General features: G+C 42.7%; 1 protein-coding gene and 1 long non-coding RNA gene across 5 annotated transcripts in view; one reads left to right on the top strand and one right to left on the bottom strand.

Annotated features, from left to right (window-relative positions):
• The window catches only part of LOC147108678 (sodium-dependent lysophosphatidylcholine symporter 1-like), a 129,477-nt gene that overhangs the window by 44,613 nt on the left and 58,006 nt on the right, over nucleotides 1-26,858 (top strand). For all 4 annotated transcript variants that reach the window (XM_086005376.1, XM_086005377.1, XM_086005378.1 and 1 more), the window contains 5 exons: nucleotides 1,664-1,754; nucleotides 3,002-3,123; nucleotides 3,905-3,988; nucleotides 18,385-18,468; nucleotides 20,306-20,418. In XM_086005376.1, the coding sequence (XP_085861502.1) occupies nucleotides 1,664-1,754; nucleotides 3,002-3,123; nucleotides 3,905-3,988; nucleotides 18,385-18,468; nucleotides 20,306-20,418 (494 nt within the window). The remainder of the gene's footprint in view (nucleotides 1-1,663; nucleotides 1,755-3,001; nucleotides 3,124-3,904; nucleotides 3,989-18,384; nucleotides 18,469-20,305; nucleotides 20,419-26,858) is intronic.
• Nucleotides 4,252-20,396, bottom strand: LOC147108679 (uncharacterized). Its single transcript, XR_015080630.1, has 2 exons — nucleotides 20,238-20,396; nucleotides 4,252-4,522 (listed from the first exon to the last, which is right to left on the bottom strand). It is a non-coding gene; the product is annotated as an uncharacterized LOC147108679 (long non-coding RNA).

The raw sequence follows: 26,858 nt of genomic DNA on the forward strand, positions 1-26,858 counted from the left end.
AGGAAAATTTTGATGGGCAGAAAAAGAGACCGGGACACAGTGTAACAACACAGATCCTACCTGAATTTTTACACCTCCAGTCTAGATTACAGCGTTTTTACCAACACCTCAGAGGAAATTAAGAGCCAATGGGCTCGAATTTCCAAGCCCCGTGGAGGCGGGAGTGGTGGGAAAATTGCAGAATCGGGGGGCAGGAACCCATCCCGCCCCCAACCCGCCTCCGTGCCAATGTCCCAGAAGGCTGGTATCTGACCTGTGCTGGGCGGGAAGGGGATTAGTGCCAATTAACTGCCTGTTAACAGGCAGTTTTTTGCCTAATCCCTATTTTTAGCCCTGAAGTGTGGGCTTCCCGACGGCTCCGAACCACGCCAAGTTAGCGAGGCGGATCATCAGTCTGAAGGGGTTGGAGGGGTCGAGATGTCTGTTGCGCAGGTGAGGATGGGTGCATGTGTGCAGAGGTAAGTGTGTGAGGTAAGTGTAAAGTATTTTAATAAGTTTTACTTACCTTTACTTTCTCCTACAGGCTTCCTTTAGTTCTCGGGAGTCCCTCAGCTCACAGGCACAGAAAGCAGAATGGCCGCTGAACTGTCAAAAGCTGCAGCCTCTGCTTTCTGGTCTGGAGAGCTCTCTAACTGAGTCTAAGTAGAAGGACTCAAGTTAGAAGACAGATTGTTAGTGTTTGACAGCTTCACAGAGCTGTCAAACGCTGATTTTTCATCTGTCAAAAGCTCTTGACAGATGAAATGTCAATCGCTGACGTCACCAGTAATCAGGTGTCCCTTAATTGGTCTGCTGGGTGGGCTTAACGAGGTCAATTAAGGGAAATAGTGTGGGTTGGCCACAAGTCGATGGAGGCGGGACTACAACCCAAAAAGTGGGAGTTCCGCCTCCATCACGTCCCCATTGACAAAATCCAGCCCAATTTGTCCAATTACTGCAGAGCAGCAATCAAGAAGGCAAATAAAATGCTGAACTATATAGCAAGAACTGTAGAGTACAAGTTGGAGGAAGTAATTCTCAAAATAAAATGCTTTGGCTAGATCACATCTCCGATGCAGCTCAGACCTAGTCAATGTGTTAAGTTTGTATTTCTGTAGGTTTCTCTGGACTTCCCATTCCCAATCCTGCTGCCATTGCTTGCACCATTCCTCTTGCCCCCACATCTTGTTCTACTACTCCTTCACTCTTCTGCTCCTTCCACTGCTGCAGTAAATAATATTCAAGCCCTGGACAAGGTTCAGAGAAGAGTCGAAGAATGATCCTTGGAGTTCGAGCATTGAGTTATGAGGAAAGACTTAAGAAACTTGGATTTTTTTTAAGCTTTAAAAGGAGGTAACGATGAAGTGATCTTATAGAGGTAAATAAAAAAAGATACATCTAGAACACCACCATACATTAAACAACCACGACCATAGGACAAGGGACACATAATGTAAAGTTAGAGCTTAATAAATTCTTCTTTACACAAAGAGTGATCAATAAATGGCATGGGCTTCTGGTTAGTTTGAAAAAAAATTGAGTGGCCTGATTTTTTTTTGTGGGAGGGTAGCTGTAGGGTTTTTGTGGCTATTTAGACTAGAATGGGCTAAAGGGCCTTTCTTTTCTGTAACTTGTGTGCCTGGGGGTATCCCTGAAAGAAATGTGTTTTTTTCTATTTCCACAGAAATGGGCTTACATGGTAGCAGCCATGGTGATCGGGAGCCTTTACTTTCTCTGTTCAATGATTCTGTTACTTGGAGTAAAGGAGCACACAGGTAAGTGGCTGGGGTGAGATCGCTACACTGAGATGTGGAAATAACATGAGGCACACCAAACCAAGTTTATCCCTCATTGTGCTAACATTCTTAGCTGCCATTTGAAGTCTGGTGTTGTGGAGCTTTCTTTACTTTTACTCTTTCTCCCCCAAATTTTTCCATTTTTCTTTCCTTCTTCTCCCTTAAGCATCGATTCCTACTGGGGCCCACAGCCTCCCAATACCTTATCCAAGTGGCCATTTTTCATATGTGAGCCCAGACTGAGCGCTGGCAGAGGTTTTGACTGTGGGGAATGTCACAGCCAAGCCGAATTTTCTTATCACTTGATGTCCACACAGATGCGCTTTCTCGTAGGGGTCACTGGATAATGATCAGGAGCAGAAACTTGGGCTAATTTTCCCTTTTGTAGCTCCGGGACATTGGGGATAACTTTTTTTTTTATATTCATTCTCGGGATATAGACATCTCTGGCAAGGCCAATGTTTATTGCCCTTGAGTAGGTGGTGGTGGGCCTTCTTGAACTGATGCAGTCCAGCAAGTTAGTGCCCTAGTTGAGATCAACTATCTTGATGCAGACCTATTCCAATTGTTCTGAACAGTCCTTAGCCGGATATTTTACTTTATATTGATTTGTTCTACTCCCCGCCCCCTACACATGTGAATGCCACCACTGACCTTGTGCACCAGTGCTCAACAAGAAGCTGGGAAAGCTTAGAGTGCTGTTTCTGTACCATTTTATTTCTCAAATTTGCCAGGCAGCCATCCTAAAATAAGACTGTCTGGTTCAACTCCAAACAGTCACTGTGACGATGGTGACGACCAGACTTTTATCTTTGCACATCATTCTAACAAGATAACAGGGTGTCTCAATAATAATAACACAGGCCAATATTATCATTTTCTTTGTAATCTGGATGTTGTATGGATGGTTCCTGTAAGTAGGCCACTTGAGTTAATGGTAACTTTGCTCAAAGCTTCAAGTCCTTTTATAAGTATATAAGATTTGGACAGATGTGCTGGGTGAGCTGCCACATACCACTGATCAATTACAACATTAAAATATTTTTCTAAATATAACTAGAATTTGAAAATGGGTAATTTGGCTTGTTGCAGAGGTCTAAGATTGGACAGGTTTAACTTTTACACATTGTATGATTCAGATATCTTCAGGTGATTGACTGAGCCATTTACTTGCACAGGGAGCACATTATGTGCATATTGATTGGCTGTTTTTGTGATTATTGCAGGTTGCTTTGCTCCTAAAGATCATTTCCACGTGTCATATCTAACAGGCCTGAAGCTGGTAATGAGTCACAGGCCATACCTGAGCCTGACCTTTGGCTTTCTGTTTATCTCATTGGCTTTTCAGGTAACCGAAGAAGTGAAAAATGTTGCAGTGTATTTATTGATAACCTAAGTTGTCATCAGGACTTTTGCATTTTTGCCTCATTTATAAACATAAGAACCTGGAAAACCTATTACCCAGTGTTCACTAAACATGACTGGCACAAAGAAAATCAAGGAGACAAAAAGTCAACAGTAATGCTTCCAAATAAATTTTACAGCCTTGAATTCCCCTCATGACTCAGTTCATAAATCCACCATGTAGGCTGGTACTACATAATGCAGACCAGGGAGTATCCAGGTTCTACCTGTGCTGAATTAACTGATCTCCAAGGTGATGGTAGGAGCACTAGTTCCTCAGCATCCTTGGGTTAGGAAGATGAAAATTATCCAGCGTTTCCTTTTCCTTATTGCTATCTAGTGACCTTTGCAGGAAAGTGCATTTATCAACTGGGTGAGGACAGAATTGAATTCAGCTGTGATGCCACCCTTGTTCACCCCTCCCCCACGAACGAGGAGCCTGTTGACACTCTGTCTAGGCTCATATATGAAAAATGGCCATTTGGGCAAGGTGCTGGAGGGCTGGTGGCACCAGTGTCCTCGCAAGAGTTGGCGCTGAGCCAAAAATCAAACCTGATTGTGTGTGTGTGTATCTGGGGCATTGAGCATTCCCTCTGGGACATGAGTGTTTGCAGTTGGGCTTTGCGTTCAATGAGGAAAAGGCTTTGCATGAGTCTATTAAATATGGTCTATTTGTATTAAAATCTCATGAACATAACGCTTCTCCCCATTGCTTTCCCGCACAGCTCGTCCAGAATAACTTTGCTCTGTTTTGTACCCATGCTGCTGGTTTGGGCGATCACTTTCAGCACATCATCTTTGTGATTCTGGTAGGTAAAGGAATTCACTTCCCTGCATCTTAGTTTCTCGAGGAAACTTCAGTGACTAATTTGGTAAATATATTTCTGTTAAAACATATTTAAACCTCTTCCATTTTGTGCCCAATTTAAAGTTATTTTTCTTACCTGCCTACATATTATGGGCATTTATTTGTTTGTTATTTGACTTAGATATTTTGATCTCATGTAATTATGATGCATCTGAAGATGTACAAGGTTACATTGTGCGAGTACCAAAACCCATAGCAACTGGACAACTTCAGTTCAAGTTTATCTAAGAATCATCCACATATACACTGGATTTGTAGAAGTTTACATTTGTTTCACATGTCAAAACTGACTTTGGTGTTTCTTGAATTAGTTAAGTGATCCTCCACTCAGTAACCTTCCCATTTCAGTTGTGGGAAGGCATATTGTAGAGTCTTGTAGGCCCCCATACAGAGGGCAGTTAATCTCAGCAAATCTTCCAAAGCTATTTCACAGCAGCGGTTGCTGAATGTTCAGATTAGGCTCTCTGGAAGTCACCTAGCGTCGCACAAGAAGACCCAGTTTGGGAGAACGTAGCATAGAATAAGGAAAAAAGCGTCATGATCAAAAAAACTCTCAAATCATACAAAATAGCAAGTGGTAACTATTTAGAGGCATAAGGCTATTTGTTTGACACAACTTTCCCCCTTTCTAGTTATTCGGCCTCACCTCTGGATTCTGCACCATGGTAGAGTTTATAGGGTTGCATATCTAAGCTTTGTATTTAAGTTTTTAAAAGGATTTTCCATTACATTCATTCAAACCTCCACATGCACATGAATAGATCCAAATAAGAGAAAGATACAGGACTATGGGCCAGATTTTGCAATAAAAATAACAGTGAGGCTATCAGTGCTCACCGTTATAATGGGGTAAATAGGACAGCAACTTCTGGCATCCGCACATTCGCAGTTAAACGCGGAAATCCGGAAGTTACTGTCAGAGATACCCCGCTCCGCCACAGGAAGCGCTGTTGCTGTCCTCATGATAGACTTGGCACTGAAATAAATGCAATGGCGTGAACTTGGGGTACTTGCCCACTAGTTCCGCACTGCTGCAATATGTGGGAGCTGGTGAACACCATTGATGCTCACGGTGATCACATTTGCAGTAAGTGTTGGCTGCTCGAGGAATTCCGGCTCCGTGTTGAAGAGCTGGAGTCCGAGCTTCAAACACTGAGACACATCAGGGAGGGGGAGAGTTACCTGGACTCTGTGTATCACGAGGTAGTCACACCAATTAGATTAATTAATTCAGATGTAGTCCGTGGCCAGGGTCAGGATGGTGTGACTAGAAGTGAGGCAGGTACGGGGATCCAGGAGGTAGTGTTGGAGGAGCCGCAGCCCTTGCACTTGTCCAACAGGTTCGAGGCTCTTACTCCCTGTGAGGATGGGAACAGGGACTGCGGGGAGGATGAGCAACCTGACCACAGCACCGTGGAGCAGGGGGCCATTCAAGTGGGGGGAGTTAAAAGAAATGTTGTAGTGGTAGGGGATAGTATCGTTAGGGGGATAGATAGAGTTCTTTGCAGCCGAGAGCGAGAGTCCCGAAGGCTGTGTTGCCAGGGTTAAGGACATCTCCTCTGGACTGGAGAGAAACTTGGAGTGGGAGGGGGAGGATCCAGTTGTCGTGGTCCATGTTGGTACCAACGACATAGATAGGACAAGGAAGGAGGTTCTGCTGAGGGAGTTTGAGCAGCTAGGGGCCAAATTAAAAAGCAGAACCACAAGGGTAATAATCTCTGGATTATTACCTGAGCCACGAGCGAATTTGGCTAGGACAAATAAAATTAGAGAGTTAAATGCGTGGCTCAAAGACTGGTGTGGGAGAAATGGGTTTTGCTTCCTGGGACACTGGCACCAGTACTGGGGCAGGAGGGAGCTGTTCCGTTGGGACGGGCTTCACTTGGCCAGTGCTGGGACTAGAGTCCTGGCGGATCATATAACTAGGGCTGTAGAGAGGGCTTTAAACTAACTAGTGGGGGGGGAGGTTCCTAGAGAGCAAATAATAAAAATGACAACAGAGAAGGTCATAGACTTAGGTAGCAGTGGGGAAATTAAAAACCAGAGCGTGTCAGGAAGGGGCAGAAGGTATGGAGTAAAAGGTAAAGTAATAAAAAGGGCAAAAGCAGGAACTAAGTGTCACAAAACATATTTGAAAGTTCTCTATCTGAATGCACGTAGCATTCGTAACAAAATAGACGAGTTAATGGCACAGTGCCTGGGAATTAAACATACCAGGTTATTTAACGATCAGGAAGGACAGGCAGGAAGGAAGGGGAGGTGGGGTGGCTATGTTAATAAAGGAAGGAATCACTAATACAGAGAAATGATATTGGGTCAAAAGATCAGGATAATGAAACAGTTTGGGTGGAGGTAAGGAATAATAAGGGGAAAAAAACACTAGTGGGCGTAGTCTATAGGCCTCCGAACAGTGGCAACTCTGTTGGACGGAGTATCAATCAGGAAATAGTTGAGGCTTGTAATAAGGGAACATCTATAATTATGGGGGATTTTAACTATCATATTAATTGGACAAATCAGATTGGGCAGGGCTGCCTTGAGGATGAGTTCATTGAGTGTATTAGGGATGGGTTTCTTGAGCAGTATGTAACTGAACCGACCAGGGGGCAAGCAACCTTAGATCTGGTCCTGTGTAACGAGACGGGATTAATTAAAAATGTCCTAGTAAAGGATCCCCTTGGAATGAGTGACCATAACATGGTTGAATTCCATATTCAATTAGAGGGTGAGAAGGTTGGATCTCAAACAAGCGTGCTAAGCTTGAATAAAGGAGACTATGAAGGTATGAGAGCGGAATTGAGTAGAGTGGATTGGGAAAATAGATTAAAGGGTAAGACGATACATGATCAGTGGTGTACATTTAAGGAGTTATTTTACAACTTCCAAAAATATATATTCAACTGAGAAGAAAAGGGTGTAAAAGAAAAGACAGCCATCTGTGGCTAAGTAAAGAAATTAAGGATAGTATTCGACTAAAAACAAGGGCATATAAGGTAGCCAAAACTAGTGGGAGGATAGAGGATTGGGAAAACTTTAAAAGACAGCAAAAAATAACAAAAAGATTGATTAAGAAAGGGAAGATAGATTATGAAAGTAAATTAGCAAAAAATATAAAAACAGATAGTAAGAGTTTTTATAGTTATATAAAAAGAAAAAGGGTGGCTAAAGTAAATGTTGGTCCCTTAGAGGATGAGACCGGGAAATTAATGGTGGGAAATATGGAGATGGCAAAAACACTGAATGAATATTTTACATCAGTCTTTACAGTAGAAGACACTAAGAATATCCCAACACTGGACAAACAGGGGGCTAAAGGGGGGGGGGAGGAGCTAAACACGATGAAAATCACTAAGGAAGTCGTACTCGGTAAAATAATGGGACTCAAGGCGGATAAATCACCTGGACCTGATGGCTTACATCCTAGGGTCTTGAGGGAAGTGGCGGTAGGGATTGTGGATGCATTGCTAATAATTTTCCAAAACTCCCTGGACTCGGCAAAGGTCCCGGCAGACTGGAAAACTGCTAATGTAACACCCTTATTTAAAAAGGGCAGTAGACAGAAGGCTGGAAACTATGGACCGGTTAGCCTAACATCTGTGGTAGGTAAAATTTTGGAGTCCATTATTAAGGAGACAGTAACAGGACATTTGGATAATCATAATTTAATAGGACAAAGTCAGCATGGTTTTATGAAGGGGAAGTCATGTTTGACAAATTTGCTGGAGTTCTTTGAGGAAGTAACGTATAGGGTGGATAAAGGGGAACCAGTGGACGTAGTGTATTTAGACTTCCAAAAGGCATTTGACAAGGTGCCACACAAAAGATTATTGCTTAAGATAAAAAAAATCACAGGATTGGGGGTAATATTCTGGCATGGATGGAGGATTGGCTATCTAACAGAAAGCAGAGAGTTGGGATAAATGGTTCATTCTCAGACTGGCAATCAGTAACTAGTGGTGTTCCGCAGGGGTCAGTGCTGGGTCCCCAACTCTTTACAAGCTATATTAACGATTTGGAGGAGGGGACCGAGTGTAACATATCAAAGTTTGCAGATGATACTAAGATGGGAGGGAAAGTAGTGAGTGAGGAGGACATAAAAAACCTGCAAGGGGACATCGACAGGCTAAATAAGTGGGCAGAGATTTGGCAGATGGAATACAATACTGGAAAGTGTGAGGTTATGCACTTTGGCAGGAAAAATCGTAGAGCAAGTTATTATCTTAATGGCAAGAAACTGGAAAGTACTGAAGTACAAAGGGATCTGGGGGTCCTGGTGCACGAAACTCAAAAGGTTAGTATGCAGGTGCAGCAAGTGGTTAAGAAGGCCAATGGAATGTTGGCTTTCATTGCTAGGGGGATAGAATATAAAAATAGGGAGGTATTGCTTCAGTTGTACAAGGTATTGGTGAGACCGCACCTGGAATACTGTGTACAGTTTTGGTGTCCATACTTAAGAAAGGACATACTTGCTCTCGAGTCAGTACAAAGAAGGTTCACTCGGTTAATCCCGGGGATGAGGGGATGGACATATGAGGAGAGGTTGAGTAGATTGGGACTCTACTCATTGGAGTTCAGAAGAATGAGAGGCGATCTTATTGAAACATATAAGATTGTGAAGGGGTTGGATCGGGTGGATGCGGGGAAGATGTTCCCGATGATGGGTGAAACTAGAACTAGGGGGCATAGTCTTAGAATAAGGGGCTGCTCTTTCAAAACTGAGATGAGGAGGAACTACTTCACTCAGAGGGTGGTAGGTCCATGGAATATGCTGCCCCAAAAAGCTGTAGAAGCTACATCATTACATAAATTTAAAACAGAAATAGACAGTTTCCTAGAAGTAAAGGGAATTAAGGGTTACGGGGAGCGGGCAGGAATTTGGACATGAGTCTAGGTTCGGATCGGTCATGGCCCTGTGGGTAGCGGAGCGGGCTCAGGGGCTGTGTAGCCTGATCCTGCTCCTATTTCGTGTGTCTAATTCTGTTAGATTCAGGAGATGGTTCTGTGATAGTGGATTGGCGGTTAGGATCAGATCAGCCATGATCTTATTGAATGGCGGAGCAGGCTCGAGGGGCCGATTGGCCTACTCCTGCTCCTATTTCTTATGTTCTTATGTTAAAAAGTTAGGGTTGGTGCATTCAGGAATAAGTGAGTTTTTAACAGCGTGATAAGTGATAATTACTGACAAACAAACTCTCTGGCCCTAAAAAATTAATTTTACAAGTGTGGAGTCTCATTCCCTCAGAAGATAATTAGATTAAAAAAAAATTAAATTGAAACAATTTTATTAGATTTTCTGTCTGTCTCTTTTATCTCTCTCTCTTAATCCTATCTGTATTTCCCAATATTTAGTTTGCTTTCTGTACATGATTTAAATCTAATTTATATTTCCTGCTTTATACTTCCTAGTTTAGACTTTGCATGTCTCAGTGTCTCAATCTGATTAGTTGAAGAGCCTTGTTGTTTCTTGCCCCGCATACAAATGGCACAGATGCCCTGTAGAAGGTGCCGCACTGGATCAGACGCCGGATTAGAGCAAGTCACCACTCTAAAGCCCTCTCAAACTTTTGTGAGCAGCGGCTAGCGAGGTGAACGGCTAGCGAGGTGAACGGCAAGCGCCTTTCCTTCGCCACTGACTGCACAATCCGGGCCAATGTCCTTTTGAGTTTGGTGCCCCACAGTGGCAATGTTTGTATATGGTTCGCCGCTGCACATGGCGTCATGTATTGAGTGTTCATTCTCTTTTCTGGTCCAGTCCTGTTGTTCCACATCAACAGTAAATGCTTCCAGTTTTACTTAATTTGGTCCTTTCACTGCCCAGTCACGTTTCAGTAACTTGAAGCTTAACAACTTTTTAGAAGCAAACCTTCTCTCTATGTCCCTTGGCTCCACCTACCCTTCTTTCTCCAGAAACACATCAAATTACCCATTTGAACAGGTATGATCACATGTTCCTCACAGTCCCATTGTGTATTGCATGCTAATCCTTTCCTTGTGTTTCATTTCTGTTGCTCCACAGCAGCAGTAATTGCTTCCAACTCCCTTAATTTGGTTGTTTCATGGTCAAATCACATTTCAGTAATTTAAAACGTTACCAATCTTTTTTTTAATAAATCCTGCCACCTCACCATGTCCTCCAGTCTCACTTCTCACTTAGTCCTCACCATATGAATAAATATCACTTATAGTCAAGCTTTCACATACACATGCATAGATGTCATCTGCATTAATTAAGGAAAGCCAGCACGGATTTGTTAAAGGCAAATCGTGTTTAACTAATTGATCGAGTTTTTTGATGAGGTAAGAGGGTTGATGAGGGCAATGCAGTTGACGTGGTGTACATGGACTTCCAAAAGGCATTTGATAAAGTGCCACATAATAGGCTTCCCAACAAAGTTGAAGCCCATGGAATAAAAGGGACAGTGGCAGCATGGATACAACATTGGCTAAGTGACAGGAAACAGAGAGTAGTGGTGAACGGTTGTTTTTCAGACTGGAGGAAGGTATGCAGTGGTGTTCCCTGGGACCACTGCTTTTCTTGATATATATTAATGACGTGGACTTGGATGTACAGGGCACAATTTCAAAATTTGCAGATGACACAAAATTTGGAAGTATATTGAACAGTGAGGAGGATAGTGCTAGTGATAGACTTCAAGAAGACATAGACAGGCTGGTGAAATGGGCGGACACATGGCAAATGAAATTTAACGCAGAAAAGTGTGAAGTGATAAATTTTGGGAGGAAGAATGAGGAGAGGCAATATAAACTAAAGGGTACAATCCTAAAGCAGGTGCAGGAACAGAGAGACCTGGGGGTATATGTGCACAAATCGTTGAAGGTGACAGAGCAGGTTGAGAAAGCAGTTAAAAAGCATACCGGATACTGGGATTCATAAATAGAGGCATAGAGTACAAAAGCAAGGAGGTTATGATGAGCCTTTATAAAACACTGGTTCGGCCTCAACTGGAGTATTGTGTCCAATTCTGGACACCGCACTTTAGGAAGGATGCAAAGGCCTTCGAGAGGGTGCAGAAAAGATTTACGAGAATGATTCCAGAGCTGAGGGACTTTAGACTAGAGAAGCTGGGCTTGTTCTCCTTAGAGCAGAGGTTGAGAGGAGATTTGATAGAGGTGTTCAAAATCATGACGGGTCCAGACAGAATAGATAGAGAGAAACTGTTCCCATTGGCAGAAGGGTCGAGAACCAGAGGACACAGATTTAAGGAACCAAAGGCGACATGAGGACAAACTTTTTTACGCAGCAAGTGGTTAGGATCTGGAATGCACTGCCTGAAAGGGTGGTGCAGGCAGACTCAATCGTTGCTTTCAAAAGGGAATTGGATAAGTACCTGAAGGAAAAAAATTGCAGTGCTACGGGGGAGTGGGAGTAATTGAAGTGCTCTTGCAGAGAGCCTGCACTGGCTCAATGGGCCAAATGACCTCCTGTGCTGTAACCATTCTATGATTCTATTATTTGCAGTTGTTGCAAAAGGGTCTGATAACCTTCATTACAGAATGTTTCATTGGAGGTTATCCAACAATGTGCAGCTTACAACAGGCCTTTTATTTGTCCAATTAACACAGAAATAAGATTTACTAAACCCGTGTAGCCCTTGCATCTGTCCCCTTTTAAGAAGTATCACACTTTTACTTTCTTTTCAGTTATCTTATCGTATTACTCAGCCCCACCTATCCAACCTCTCACCATATCCCTCAATCCCTTCTGTCTCCACAAGTGTATCCAATTGTCTTTTGAACCCATTCATACTTCAATGGCCTCACTTGGAAACATAAGAACATATGAACATAAGAATTAGGAGCAGGAACAAGCGAGAGTCTAATCACCTCCCCTTGATTACCATCGCCAAATCTCCCACTATCAACACCATTGACCAGAAACTTAACTGGACCAACCACATAATACTGTGGCTACAAGAGCAGGTCAGAGGCTGGGTATTCTGTGGCGAGTGTCTCACCACCTGACTCCCCAAAGCCTTTCCACCATCTACAAGGCACAAGTAAGGAGTGTGATGGAATACTCTCCACTTGCCTGGATGAGTGCAGCTGCAACAACACTCAAGAAGCTTGACGCCATCCAGGACAAAGCAGCCCGCTTGATTGGCACCTCCTCCACCACCTTAAACATTCACTCCCTCCACCACCGGCGTACCATGGCTGCAGTGTGTACCATCTACAAGATGCGCTGCAGCAACTCGCCAAGGTTTCTTCAGCAGCACCTCGCAAATCTGCAACCTCTTCCACCTAGAAGGACAAGGGCAGCAAGCACATAGGAACACCATCACCTCCAAGTTCCCCTCCAAGTCACACACCATCCTGACTTGGAAGTATATCGCTGATCCTTCATCGTTGCTGGGTCAAAATCCTGGAACTCCCTACCTAACAACACTGTGGGAGTACCTTCACCACACAGACTGCAGCGACTCAAGAAGGCGGCTCACCACCACCTTCTCAAGGGCAACTAGGGATAGACAATTAATGCTGGCCTTGCCAGCAACGCCCAGATTCCATAGCGAATAATAAAAAGTAGGCCATACGGCCCCTCGAGCCTGCTCCGCCATTCAGTAAGATCATGGCTGATCTACGACCTCAACTCCACTTTCCTTCCCTATCCCCGTATCCCTTGATTCCCCTACAGTCCAAAAATCTATCTATCTCAACCTTGAATATACTCAACAGCTGAGCATCCACAGCCCTTTGGGGCAGAGAATTCCAAATATTCACAACCCTCTGAGTGAAGAAATTCCTCCTCATCTCGGTCTTAAATGGCCGACCCCTTATCCTGAGACTATGCCCCCTAGTTCTAGACACTCCAGCCAGGGGAAACAACCACTCCGCATCTACCCTGTTAATCCCCTTCAGAACCTTGCATGTTTCAATGAGATCACCCCTTATTCTTCTAAACTCCAGAGAGTATAGGCCCATTCTACAAAATCTCTCATCATAGGACAGCCCTCTCATCCCAGGAATCAATCTAGTGAACCTTTGTTTCACCGCCTCCAAGGTAAGTATATCCTTTCTTAGATAAGGAGGCCAAAATGGTACAGATTACTCCAGGTGTGGTCTCACCAAAGCTCTGTACAATTGTTAGCAAGACTTCCTTACTCTTGTACTCTAACTCCCCTAGTAATAAAGGCCAACATGCCATTTGCCTTCCGAATTGTTTGCTGTACTTGCATGCTAACTCTCTGTGTTTCCTGTATGAGGATACCTAAATCTCTCTGAGCATCAACATTTAAAAAAAAAAGTTTCTCTCCATTTAAAAATATTGTTTTTCTATTCTTCTTACCAAAGTGAATAACCTCACATTTCCCCACATTATACTCCATCTGCCACCTTATTGCCCACTCACTTAACCTGTCTATATCCCTTTGCAGGCTCTTTGCATCCTCCTCACAGCTTACTTTCCCACCTAGCTTTGTATCATCAGCAAACTTGGATACATTGCACTCTGTCCTTTCATCCAAGTCATTAATATAGATTGTAAATAGTTGAGGCCCAAGCACTGATCCTTGCGGCACCCCACTAGTTACAGCCTGCCAATCTGAAAATGAGCCGTTTATCCCAACTCTGCTTTCTGTCCATTAACCAATCCTCTCTCCATGCTAATACATTACCTCCAACCCCATGAGCCCTTATCTTGTGTATCAACCTTTTATGTGGTGCCTTATCGAATGCCTTTTGGAAATCCAAATATACTACATCCACTGGTTCCCCTTTATCTACCCTGCAAGTTACATTCTCAAAAAACTCTAATAAATTTGTCAAACATGATTTCCCTTTCATAAAACCATGTTGACTCTGCTTAATCATATTATGATTTTCTAAGCGCCCTGTTACCACTTCCGTAATAATGGATTCCAGCATTTTCCTGATGACTAATGTCAGGCTAACTGGCCTGTAGTTCCCTGTTTTCTCTCTCCCTCCTTTCTTGAATAGCAGGATTATGTTAGCTACCTTCCAATTCCAGAATCTAGGGAATTTTGGAAGATCACCAATGCATCCACTATCTCTGCAGCCACCACTTTTAGACCTCTAGGATGTAGTCCATCAGGCCCAGGGGATTTGTTGGCTTTTAGTGCCATTAGTTTCCCAAGTATTTTTTCTCTACTGATATTAATTAATTTCACTCTCATTAGCCCCTTGGTTCCCCACTATTTTTGGTATACTTTTTGGCCTAGAAATTCACTTTGGGCCCGCCAGCTGGCGTGCGCCCAAAAGTTAGCGCTGAGCGCGGAGCCAGTTGCGCCCGTCAGATATTCAGTTTTTGCGCCCCAAGTCGGAACCGGGTGCTGTTCCAGGGTGTGCCCGCCCCCGCTTGGGGCGCTGAAACTGAATTTCAGCGCTCTAGGCGCCGCTGCGCCACCCGCTGTGGAACGGCAGGCTGCGGTACTGCAGGCCTCCTCCTTCTCTTAAGGGGGAGGTGCCTGCAACGGGGAGATCGCCGCTGGATAGTGCCGGCAAATGAGCCCAGCACCACGGAGAAGTGCCGGGTTCGCGGAAAGCAGCCGGCAATGCCGCGGGGGGGGTGGTGGAGGAGGCCGGGGAAGGAGGTGCGGGCAGGCGGCCGCCAAAAAAGCGGCCGGCCGCACCTCCACCTTAAAGCGCCCCACTAAGGCTACAGGACGGCCCCGTTTTCTGATCGCTGTTTGCGGCCGCTGCGGAAGAGGCGGCCGCAACTAAATATGGCGGTCGGGGCAGTAGCGGGGCACTGCGCACACCGATGACGTCATCGGTGGCGGCGCAGCGCTACTGGCTAATGCCGCCATTACCGCAGCGCTGAATATCGGCGAAAGCTCAGCAAGTGGCGCAAAAGCCCTCTTTGGGTGAAAACTGGGCGCAAAGCCTACTGAATTTCTAGCCCTTTGTGTCTTCTACTTTGAAAACAGATACAAAATATTTATTTAAGGTCACTGACATTTCCTTGTTCCCCAATATAAGTTTTCCTGTCTCAGCCTCTAAGGGACCAACGCTTGCTTTTGCTATTCTATTCCTTTTTAACATACTTGTAGAAGCTCTTACAATCTGTTTTTATATTTCTTGCTGATTTACTCTCCTATTCCATTTTCTCCCTTTTTATCCATTTTTTGGTCATCCTTTGCTGGTTTCTAAAGCTCTCCCAATCGTCAGGCTTACTACTATTCTTTGCAGCATTATACGCCTCTTCTTTTAATCCTTAACTTCTTTAGTTAACCATGGCTGAATCACTTTTCCCGTGAATGTTTTTTTTCTCAATGGAATGTATATTCGTTGAGAATATTGGAGTATTTCTTTAAATGTTTTCCACTGCTTATCTACTGTCATAGCTTTAAATCTAGTTTCCCAATCTACCTTAGCCAACTCGCCCCTCATACCTGCGTAATTGACTTTATTTGAGTTTAAGACGCTAGTTTCAGATTTAAGAATGTCACTCTCAAACTCAAAGTGAAATCCAAACTCAAAGTGAAATTCTATCATATTATGATCATTCTTCCCTAAAGGATTCTTTATTATGAGATTACTAATTAACCCTGTCTCATTACACAAAACTAGATCTAAAATAGCCTGTTCCATGGTTGGTTTCATGACTTATTATTCTAGGAAACAGTCTTGAATGCATTCTATGAAGTCGTCCTCCAGACTACCCTTGCCAATTTGATTTGCCCAATCTATATCAAGATTAAAGTCTCCCATGATTATAGCATTACCTTTGTTACAAGCTCCTATTATTTCTCGATTAAATACTCTGTCCTCCGGTATAGCTACTGTTAGGGGGCCTATCAACTACTCCCACCACTGTTTTCTGCCCCTTGTTATTTCTTATCTCCACCTGTACTTGTTAAGTCTGTGTGTTCCAGTTGTATTAAGATTAATTACTGACACAGACTACAAGAATAAAGTTTCAACAGGCCTTTACTAGTTGGAGGTCAGGACTATACTAAATACAATATCACTACACAGTACTTATATACCGGTGGTCACCACCGGTATTACGTATACAGCAGCCAGAGAAAGTAGTACATCTCTTAAGGTGGAACAGGCTTAAGTTCTCTTAAGGTGGAACAGGTTACATACACCACAGTACTGATTCTACTTCCTGATCTTCCGAGCCTAGATCCTTTCTCCCTACTGTCCTTAAGTCATCCTTAGTTATCAGATCTACTCCACCTCCTGTTCTAGCTTGCCTGTCTTTTTGAAACGTCAAATACCCTGGAATATTTAATTCCCAACCTTGTTCACCTTGCAACCATGTTTCTGTAATGGCTATTATATCAAAGCCATTGATCTCTATTTGTGCCACTGATTCATCTATCTTGTTATGGATGCTTCGTGCATTCAGATAAAGGGCCTTTAATTTTAACTTTTTACCAGTATTCCCTGCTTTGGCCTTATGCGCTGATGCACTGTCCCTCACTGCTTATTTTTACCTAATTCACTGCATTGCTCTATTTCCTTGACTTTTCTCTTCAGATTACTAAATTTCCCCTCAGCTGTTCCCTCCCCCCACCTTTTTAGTTTAAGGCCCTATCTACAGCCCTAGTTAATCGATTCTCCAACAGAACAGCTCCCTCTTTCCCCAGTACTGGTGCCAATGCCCCATGAATTGAAACCCCTTCCTCCCACACCACTCTTTGAGCTATGCATTTAAACCTCTAATCTGTTTGTCCCTATGCCAATTTAGTCTACAAGTTTATTAAGCTAACGAGTATGCAGCAAATCATAATCTTACGAACTTCAATTAGAAAACCTTGACGTCTCTTTTCAAAGAAAACGAGCCCAACTTCCTTAAGTTTTTCTTAGAACTTAAGTTTCTGATACCCAGAATCATCTTTGTTGCTTACATCTGTGCCCTCTCAAGGATGGTAATAATATTATGGGTAAGTAACTAGAATAGCACACATTACTCCAGTTAGAGTTTGATTAGTACAACTTCTAGCTTATTTGCCTTTTGCTGCCTCTATGAAGAGGAGAGAGGCCATTCAGGTAGCTTTTGGGAAAGTGCTGGTTTGGTTGGGTTTTTGAATATGCATAAATGCAAATGTCAATTTATTTTTTATTTTTTTAGATTAAAAATTAGTTGATTTCTCAAATACACCCGAATGCAACATTTTTAGTGTAAAAGTTCAAAATATTCCAAAGGATCTTGAATGTTACTAGAAAAGCACAAATTGAAGAAGGGGAGCAGAGTGGAGGACGATATTTGGAAGAAATGTGTAAAATTCTAAATTTGCTGCCTAAGGGCCCTGCTATGCAGCCTTCCTTCCATCACTGCAGTATCCAGGATAGTTTCCAATTCCCACGGTTACAATGTTAAATGTAGGAGTTTCAATCGTCAGTCTCAAGATACTGAGCCAACTCTTTAGGGTGTGACATCTTGGCTCATCTGCATTATTTGAAATTGTTGCACGCAGAGTCTGACACCCGTCATTGCAGAATGTTTTGTTGGAGATTATCCAACAATGTGCAGTTTACAAAAGGCCTTTTTATTCAAGCAGTTAACACACAAAAAACAGATTTACCAAACCTGTTTTGATTGAGTTTATCCCTTTAAGAACTTTCAAACTTTTACTTTCTTCTCTGTTCCTCAGCTTCATACTCTGCTGACAGGTGCACCTAATGTTGCTTAGGACATTTGGATAGGGCTTAAAACCACTTTGCATCTCCGTTTCCTCTGTCACAGGACCTCACAGAGATGAAGTATTGCTCACCACCATGTGACTCACCATAGACATACAATGTTAGCACTGTTTGTAGAGCTTTCATTTCTATGTGGAAACCAGGGATATCTATCTATATGGTCTGTTATTTGGTAACAAAACACCAAGTAAATCCATCACCAAGCAATGTACACCTACATGGTGGTAGGATGTGTCTCCAGGTTATCTACCAGTCCAAGCCTCATTCTTGCCAGGCTATGTTTTTAATATATTCTAATATGCAGAGGGTTTATCCTGGCTTTATGATGCAATGTTGACTCAATCTTGTATCTTTGGCACTGAGGTGCTCATACACTTTCCATCGTTGCGGCAAGTTCTCAATTCTTTGAGGAACAGTATCATGTGATTTTATTGTTATTTCCTCTCCCCCGTTGGCAGTGGCCAATTGCAATTGTGTGTGAAACATGAATTGCACTAAAAATGATGATGACCACACTAAAGGTCAGTAATTTAATGTAGGCATCGTCACATTTTGTCCTACTTTTATCTATAATGGGCAACAGTCGTTCTATTAACCGGGTGGTGTCACCAAAATTGTTACTTGTGGTATCCCAAAGACCTCTTTGCTCTATTTCTAATTTAAAACAATTAGCTTGTTAATTTTCCTTCTGTCTCCTTGTAGGTCTCTGCAACTATCATGGTTCCGTTCTGGCAATGGGTCTTGGTAAAATTTGGAAAGAAAATAGCACTGTTTGTGGGACTGATTGTGAGTTAATTTTTTCATCAACAGAGTCGAATTCTTTCCCTTTGCACTTTCTATCTGCCTTAGAAAACATGAGGAATGAGACACATGTTTCTTGGTCTGCTGTAGATGCTCTCCTTAAATAGTCTGTTTCAACATGCAGGCCACTGTAAAAATGTAGTCGCTTGCTGGGAATTTCTGATTATTTTCCTGTTTATCTGTTTTCCTTTTGTGTGTGTTTGAATCCATGCATTTGTATAAAAGTATGCCATTTTTTATTTTAAAGAGCATGTGCTGATGACCTCATCAGGTGATCCAACAGAATAGGAAAGTTATGTGTGAATCAGTTATTAACCCAGTGTGTGTTTTGGTGGTGAATTCAGTTGAGGTATTTTACAGCCAATTCGGTACATCTGCCATGCAAGTTCTTTTGATGAGGGCACCAGCACTTGATGTTTCTTGGGGGGAAATGATTATAGTATAATTTTTTTTTAAAAGGGACAATGATTTTAAGGGTTTCCCTGCAAAGGAATACATCCCTGCAGAGGGTGCATTTTCAATATCAAGTGCTCATTTAATCAACGTACCAAAGTCATTTAAAATCTCTCTTAATTTAAATGCTTCCTTATGCCATTCATTGTGTTTATCTGTTCTTGTGCGAGGATCAGTTTGCATGGTTTCAGGACTCCTAACACTGACCTGGGAGAACCCTCAGGTGCAGACTGCAGATCATGTTGAACAAATTTATGTATTGAATTCCCACCTGCAGTCATGCAGTGATTGTGCTGCTATATGTTTAATTCAGAAGCAAGAAGAGCAATGTCTTGGTGCAGTACAATCAAGTGCTGATGAGACAAATGGTGTACACCAACAGAAGGTTCATGTCAATAATTTGTCAGAGGCTCATTACATTTAAACTAAATGAATACAGTGTTGCTTGGTACCTAAAAAGGCTGCTGCAGCTTCTGCTAAAGTATAACTATAACATTGCCAGGGCTACATGGAGGCATTCAATGTTTGTCCATGCTAGCAATTAGTCCACATAGTGGGGGGACGAATGGGGCTGTTGGGAATGAGGAGAAGCCACCACTGCCAATTGCAGGTTGTGGCAATACCTGCTGCCCAGTTTCAGAGTGGCACTGTGCAAAGGCAGGTTCCTAGAAGCTGAGGTAATTGTGCTTGGAAAGGCAGGGATTAAAGAAAGTAAATCAATTCCACAGTTGTGTAAGGTAAAGAAAAGAAATGTGGAGATAAAGCTAAGAAAACATTGATTTAGGTCACTTTTTTAACCCCTGCTGTTCCATAGCCAATTATGATCTGAGAAAGAACTCCAAAGTGAAACCCTGCAATGAACCCCATATTGACCAGAATATTTTTTAATAAAATGTACATTTTTATGATGTCAAGCACAGGCTGCATTGTCAATAGTCGGTCTGAAAAAAAAATGCCTACACCACTGGTAACAGGGTGAGTGGGAAAGTATAATTTGTAAAATAACGTGTGTGTGAACTATCTATCACGCTTGAGGTGAGAGTGTGATATGCTACATCCTTAGTACAGCCCATCAGAATGAGTAGTTTACTCTTAAAATATTGCTGCTTAGAAGTAAAGCCTCTTGGTTTAGTTCTTGTTTTTTTCGCATTTAAGCTTGGGAGTATATTTACTTCTAAAGCAACCATTGTTAATGCTACTTGTATAATCTGTTTAATGCATTGGCTGTTCAATATTGTATTTTGGTCAGTAATTCTGAGTTGAATTTATTTATTAAAAAGAAATGTAATTTGTGATCTCACCACGCAAAGGCGGGATGCTGCTCGCTCACTGACACCCATCTTTTTTTTTCTCTCTCGCTCCCTCTCAGTGGTACATTCCACCTTTGATCACCATCGCAACAGTTAATGGTAATCTGCCAGTTATTATTGTCATGGCCGTCGCTACTGGTGTTAGTCTTGCCGTTGCTTTCCTGTTACCATGGTAAGTTTGTGCAATCACTATGACATCATAATATAGATAGAGCCTTTGATCCAAAGGAACTATAATAATGAGGTAAATAATTGGATAACTGTTGCACAGATTTCTGCTTCTCTTCTCGAATTTTAAACGCTAAGTAGAATATGAAGAAAATAAGGGAGTTAGAAATTGCATCACCAGGCTATCCTGGCTCAACAGCACCTTCTCGAGGGCAATTAGGGAAGGGCAATAAATGCTGATCTTGCCAGCGACGCCCACATCCCATGAACGAATAAAAAAAATAAAAAAAAATCCTACCCACCAATATTGTACCTTCCCGCCGTATTACCATGCTCTCGGTTATATTCTATTTACCAGCCTGGCAGGTATACACCAACCCTGTTACCAGGCTCTTGATTATACAACAATAACTTGCATTTATATTGTGCCTTTAATATAAATACTTCAGAGGCATGATGGAGAAATGGACACCAAACCAAAAGAGATATCAGAAAGGGTGACTCAAAGCTTGATCAAAGAGGTGACTTTTAAGCAGGGCCTTAAAGTAGACGAGGGAGGTTGAAAGGCGTGGGTATAAGGAAGAAATTCTTGAAGGGGGACCTAGATGACTGAAGGCATGGATGCCAATGGTGGAATGGAGGGAGGGTATATAAGATCAGGGTAAGAGGAATGTAGTTTTGGGAGGGTTGGAGGAGGTTACAGAGATAGAGACAGGTGAGGCCATGCAGGGATTTTAACACGAGGATGAGAATTTTAAATTTGAGGCATTGAGATGCTGGGAGCCAATGCAAGGACGGGAGTTGATGGGCGAGTTGGACTTGGTGCAGGGTGGGATATGGCAGCAGAGTTTTGAATGAGCTGAAGTTTATGGAGGATGGAGGAAGGGAGGTCAACCATGAGAGCTTTGAAGTAGTTAAGTCTGAAGGCAAAGACATGAATGAGAGTTTTAGTGGCAGAGATGGGGTGGAGGGAGGTGATGTTAGAGAGGTGGGAGTAGGTGGTGATTGTAATGGAGACAATATGGGGTCAGAAACTTTGCTTGAGGTGGAACAAGATGCCTAGATTGCAAACAGCCTGACAGTGACCAGAAAGTGTCGGTGGCATGTGTAGGGGGGGGGGGGGCCAAAGGCGATGGCTTTGGGTTTCATAGAAACATAGAAGATAGGAGCAGGAGTAGGTCATTTGGCCCCATGAGCCTGTTCTGCCATTTAATGAGATCATGGCTGATCATCCAAATTCAGTACCCTGTCCCTGCTTTCTCCCCATATCCCTTTAGCCTTATGAAATATATCTAACTCCTTGAATATATTTAATGAATTGGCCTCAACTGCCTTCTCTGGTAGAGAATTCCACAGGTTCACCACTTGCTGGGTGAAGAGATTCCTCCTCATCTCAATCCTAAATGGCTTACCCCTTATCCTTAGACTGTGACCCCTGGTTCTGGACTCCACCGCCATTGGGAACATCCTTCCTGCATCTAGTCTGTCTAGTCCTGTTAGAATTTTATAAGTTTCAATGAGATCCCCTCTCATTCTTCTAAACTCTAGCGAATACAAACTCAATCGACCCAATCTCTCTCCATACGTCATTCCTGCCATCCCAGGTATCAGTCTGGTGAATCTTCGCTGCACTCCCTCCATGGCAAGAACAACCTTCCTCAGATAAGGCGACCAAAACTGCACACAATACTCGAGGTGTGGTCTCACCAAGGCCCTGTACAACTGCAGCAAGACATCCTTGCTCCTGTACTCGAATCCTCTCGCTATGAAGGCCAACATACCATTTGCCTTCTTAACTGCCTGATGCACATGCATGCATACTTTCAGAGACTGGTGCACAAGGATACCCAGGTCTTGTTGCACTTCCCCTTTTCCCAATCTATTGCCGTTCAAATAATAATCTGTCTTCCTGTTTTTGCCACCAAAGTGGATAACCTCGCATTTATCCACATTATACTGCATCTGCCATGCATCTGCCCAATCACCCAACCTGTCCAAATCATACTGGAGTTTCTCTGCATCCTCCTCACAGCACACACGCCCACCCAGCTTTGTGTCGTCTGCAAACTTGAAGATATTGCATCTAGTTCCCTCGTCTAGATCATTAATATATATTATGAATAACTGTGGTCCTAGCACTGATCCCTGCGTAACCCCACTAGGCACTGCCTGCTACTCTGAAAAAAGACCCGTTTATTCCAACTCTTTGCTTCCTGTCTGCCAACCAGTTCTCTATCCAAGTCAGTACCTGAAATAAAGAGTAGATTGCCTTTCAAAAGCTAGGCTTTATTAACCTTAAAAAACCAGCAAGTACATGTTGAGCACCCAGTCTCAACCAAACTGTAGAAAACTGAATTTAAGATGGCCACCACAGGTCACACAGAATCAACTAACCAATAAGTTTACAGCATATATCTCAAGGCAGGAAAACAGGCAACCAATTACAATGCTTCTTATAAAACAAGAATAATCACCACATTCACCCCTCCTTTTAAAATATACTTCAACCTAGGTAGCCTTTACAGTTTACAATTAGTTATTTATGACTAGAGCAATACATGTATAATGCCTTCAACAATTTTAAAATTTTACTATTAAATTATTAATTATTTTAAAAGTCCATTTTTAGTCGGTCGACCGGATATCTTGTTCGTGTCGACCTTCTTAGCCTTGGTGGAGTTCCTTGCCCTCCCACACCAGGAGACACAGAAATATCTTCTGCAGGGAGGCTATCAATATCCCGATTATCAACGGTTTCCGGATTGGAAGTCCCGTTAGAAGGTAGACTGGGAGGGTCATGAACATCCATCGGGGGCAGACCAAGAGAATTGTAAGTGTCTGCAATAGGATTGGAAATGTTCGTAGTATCTGTGACGACATCAACAGTATCTGAATTATGGCTATTGTTAATGTCCTCAGGAGAGGGCTGGCCACCACAAGGAGCTAAGTCTTTAACTGAAACCGTACTTTCTTTCCCATCTTGGAATCGAATGTGAGCATATTGGGAATTTGCCTCCAATAGCTCCACCTCCTCCACTAAAGGATCATACTTTGACAGTCTAACATGTGCTGCTCCGACTTGGTAGCAATTGGCTTACAGTCCGGCATCAAATTGGAAAAAAGTGATAATGGAGAAATGAATAAAGAAGTTAATCCACAAATAGACAAAGGTGGCTTGGTTCCTCCGAAAGAAAGACTGAGGGACTCATGTAATTGAAGCACATCATGACCAATCAAAATGTCCGCACAGAGATTAGGCAGAACGGATAGGCGTATATCAGTATACGTATTACCTAGGAGAATTAATTTCACAAGGCAACAACCAGCTACTTGTGAGGTGAGAGTCGTCTGAGCCATACACACCTGATAGGAAACAGGCGAAATTTTCAAACGCTTCTCCCTCACAAACTGAAGACTTATAAAGCTCTCCGTACTGCCCGTATCTATAAGGGCCCTCACTTCTAACCCATTAACTTGGGCCATAACTATAGCTTTGTTTAGGCCATGGGAAAAGGCGGCAGAAACTGATGCAATAAACGCCCTATCTAAAGGCTGAATGGTCGCAGAGGAGGCAACCGATTTGCAAACACGTGCGTAATGACCTCCCTTGCCGCATTTACTACACACAGCCTCCCGGGCAGGGCATTTCAGACGGGGGTGCCAGGCGTTCCCGCAAAAATAACACTTCTGAATCCTAGAGGCAACAGCTGCCGAAGTAGAAACTGTTTCGGAATCTGATAAACCACTCCTATTAAATCCACGTAACTCCCTTTCATCCGGAATTGCCGAAACCACGGTCGCAGGCCGATCAAAAAGAGCATAAGAATCCGAACTTCTCTGAGCCAAATCCAATGTAGAGGCTTGCTCAAAAGCACTCTTAAGATCCAAGATCTTATTTTCTAATAACCGCTGACGAATTGATCTAGACAGTAATCCATTAATAAATGCATCCCGTACCGACTCTTCCCTATGTTCTTCTGCAGACACAGCCTTATAATTACAGTTAGCACCAAGGCGCCGGAGTGCTTGTAAATAAGCATCCAAGGATTCTCCCGCCTGCTGCCTACGGGCAGATAAAAGGTGACGTGCAAATACCTCATTTTTGGGTTTAACAAAAAAATTTTCCAACGTAGCAATACCCAATTCATAAGTTTCACAGTCCAAAATATACTTATACACATCCGGAGCAATGTAGTTGATTAGTATATCCAACTTATTTAGAGATTGCTGATCCAACACACCCAAAAAGTTTTTAAATGTACGATACCAATGTTTCCATTGATCATCCACTCCTGCAGAATTAGGGTCAGCATTAAATCGTTCCGGTCGAAGATATCGTTCCATTATAGCAAAAGGTTAATAAATTGAAATAAAGAGTAGATTGCCTTTCAAAAGCTAGGCTTTATTAACCTTAAAAAACCAGCAAGTACATGTCTCAACCAAACTGTAGAAAACTGAATTTAAGATGGCCACCACAGGTCACATGGAATCAACTAACCAATAAGTTTACAGCATATATCTCAAGGCAGGAAAACAGGCAACCAATTACAATGCTTCTTATAAAACAAGAATAATCACCACAGTACCTTACCCCCAATCCCATGTGCTTTAACTTTGCATGCTAATTTTTTATGCAGGACCTTATCGAAAGCCTTCTGAAAGTCCAAATACACCACATCCACTGGTTCTCTCTTATCTATTCTACCAGTTACATACTCCAAAAATTCCAGTAGAATAATCAAGCATGATTTACCTTTTGTAAATCTATGTTGACTTTGTCCGATCCTGTCACTGTTTTCCAAGTGCTCTGCTATTACATCTTTTATAATGGACTCTGGCATTTTCCCTACTACCGATGTCAGGCTTACCGGTCTATAATTCCCCGTTTTCTCTCTACCACCTTTTTTAAATAGTGGGGTTACATTAGCTACCCTCCAATCCATGGGAACTGTTCCAGATTCTATAGAATTTTGGAAGATGACCAGCAATGCATCTACTATTTCTAGGGCCACTTCCTTAAGTAGCCTAGGATGTAGATTATCAGGCCCTGGGGATTTATCGGCCTTCAATCCCGTCAATTTCCCTAACACCATTTCCCTACAAATACTGATTTCATTCAGTTCCTCCCTCTCATTAGACCGTATGTTCCCCGACATCTCTGGGAGGTTATTTGTGTCCTCCTTTGTGAAGACAGAACCAAAGTATGTATTTAATTGGTCTTCCATTTCTTTGTTCCCCATTATAAATTCCCCTGATTCTGACTGCAAGGGACCTACGCCAATCTTTTTCTCTTTACATATCTATAGAAGCTTTTACAGTCAGTTTTTATGTTTCCTGAATGCTTACTCTCATACTCTATTTTTCCCCTCTTAATTAATCCCTTTGTCCTCCTTTGCTGAATCCTAAACTGCTCCCAATCCTCAGGTTTGCTGCTTTTTCTGGCCAATTTATATGTCCTCTCCTTGGATCTTATGCTGTCCCTAATTTCCCTTGTTAGCCACGGTTGAGTCACCTTTTTTGTTTTATTTTTATGCCAAACAGGGATGAACAAATTCTGTAGTTCATCCATGTGATCTTTAAATGTTTGCCATTGCCTATCCACTGTCAACCCTTTACGTAACGTTCCCCAATCCATCCTAGCCAACTCGCACCTCATACCATCGTAGTTTCCCTTATTTAAATTCAAGACCCTAGTCTCTGAGTCAACTACTTCACTCTCCATCTTAATGAAGAGTTCCATCATATTATGATCGCTCCTCCCCAAGGGGCCTCGCACAAGATTGCTAATTAATCCTTTCTCATTACATAATACCCAGTCCAAGGTGGCCTGATCTCTAGTTGGTTCCTCGACATATTGGTCCAGGAAACCATCCCGTAAACACGCTAGGAATTCCTCCTCCACAGTATTGTTATTAATTTGGTTAGCCCAATCTATATGTAGATTAAAGTCACCCATGATAACTGTTGTGCCCTTATTGCACGTGTCTCTAATTTCCCATTTAATGCCATCCCCAACCTCAGCATTACTGTTTGGGGGTCTGTATACAACTCCCACTAATGTTTTCTGCCCCATGGTATTTCTCAGCTCTACCCATACAGATTCCACATCATCAGAGCTAATGTCCTTCCTTACTATTGTGTTAATCTCCTCTTTAACCAGCAATGCTACCCCACCTCCTTTTCCTTTTTGCCTGTCTTTCCTGAATATTGAATACCCCTGGATGTTAAATTCCCAGCCTTGGTCACCCTGCAGCCATGTCTCCGCAATCCCAATTATATCATATCCGTTTACATCTATTTGCGCAGCTAATTCATCCACCTTATTACAAATGCTCCTCACATTAAGACACAAAGGGGGGAAAATTCAGATGTTTGCACCTCCCGTTAGCGCCTTAAGAGGGTGCTAATGGGGCGCAAAGCAACTAGCACCCGGGCGCAGCGATG

This window comes from Somniosus microcephalus, chromosome 13, assembly GCF_052327205.1.
Source record: "Somniosus microcephalus isolate GS21.2 chromosome 13, FLI_Smic_1.0, whole genome shotgun sequence".
NCBI lineage: Eukaryota > Metazoa > Chordata > Chondrichthyes > Squaliformes > Somniosidae > Somniosus > Somniosus microcephalus.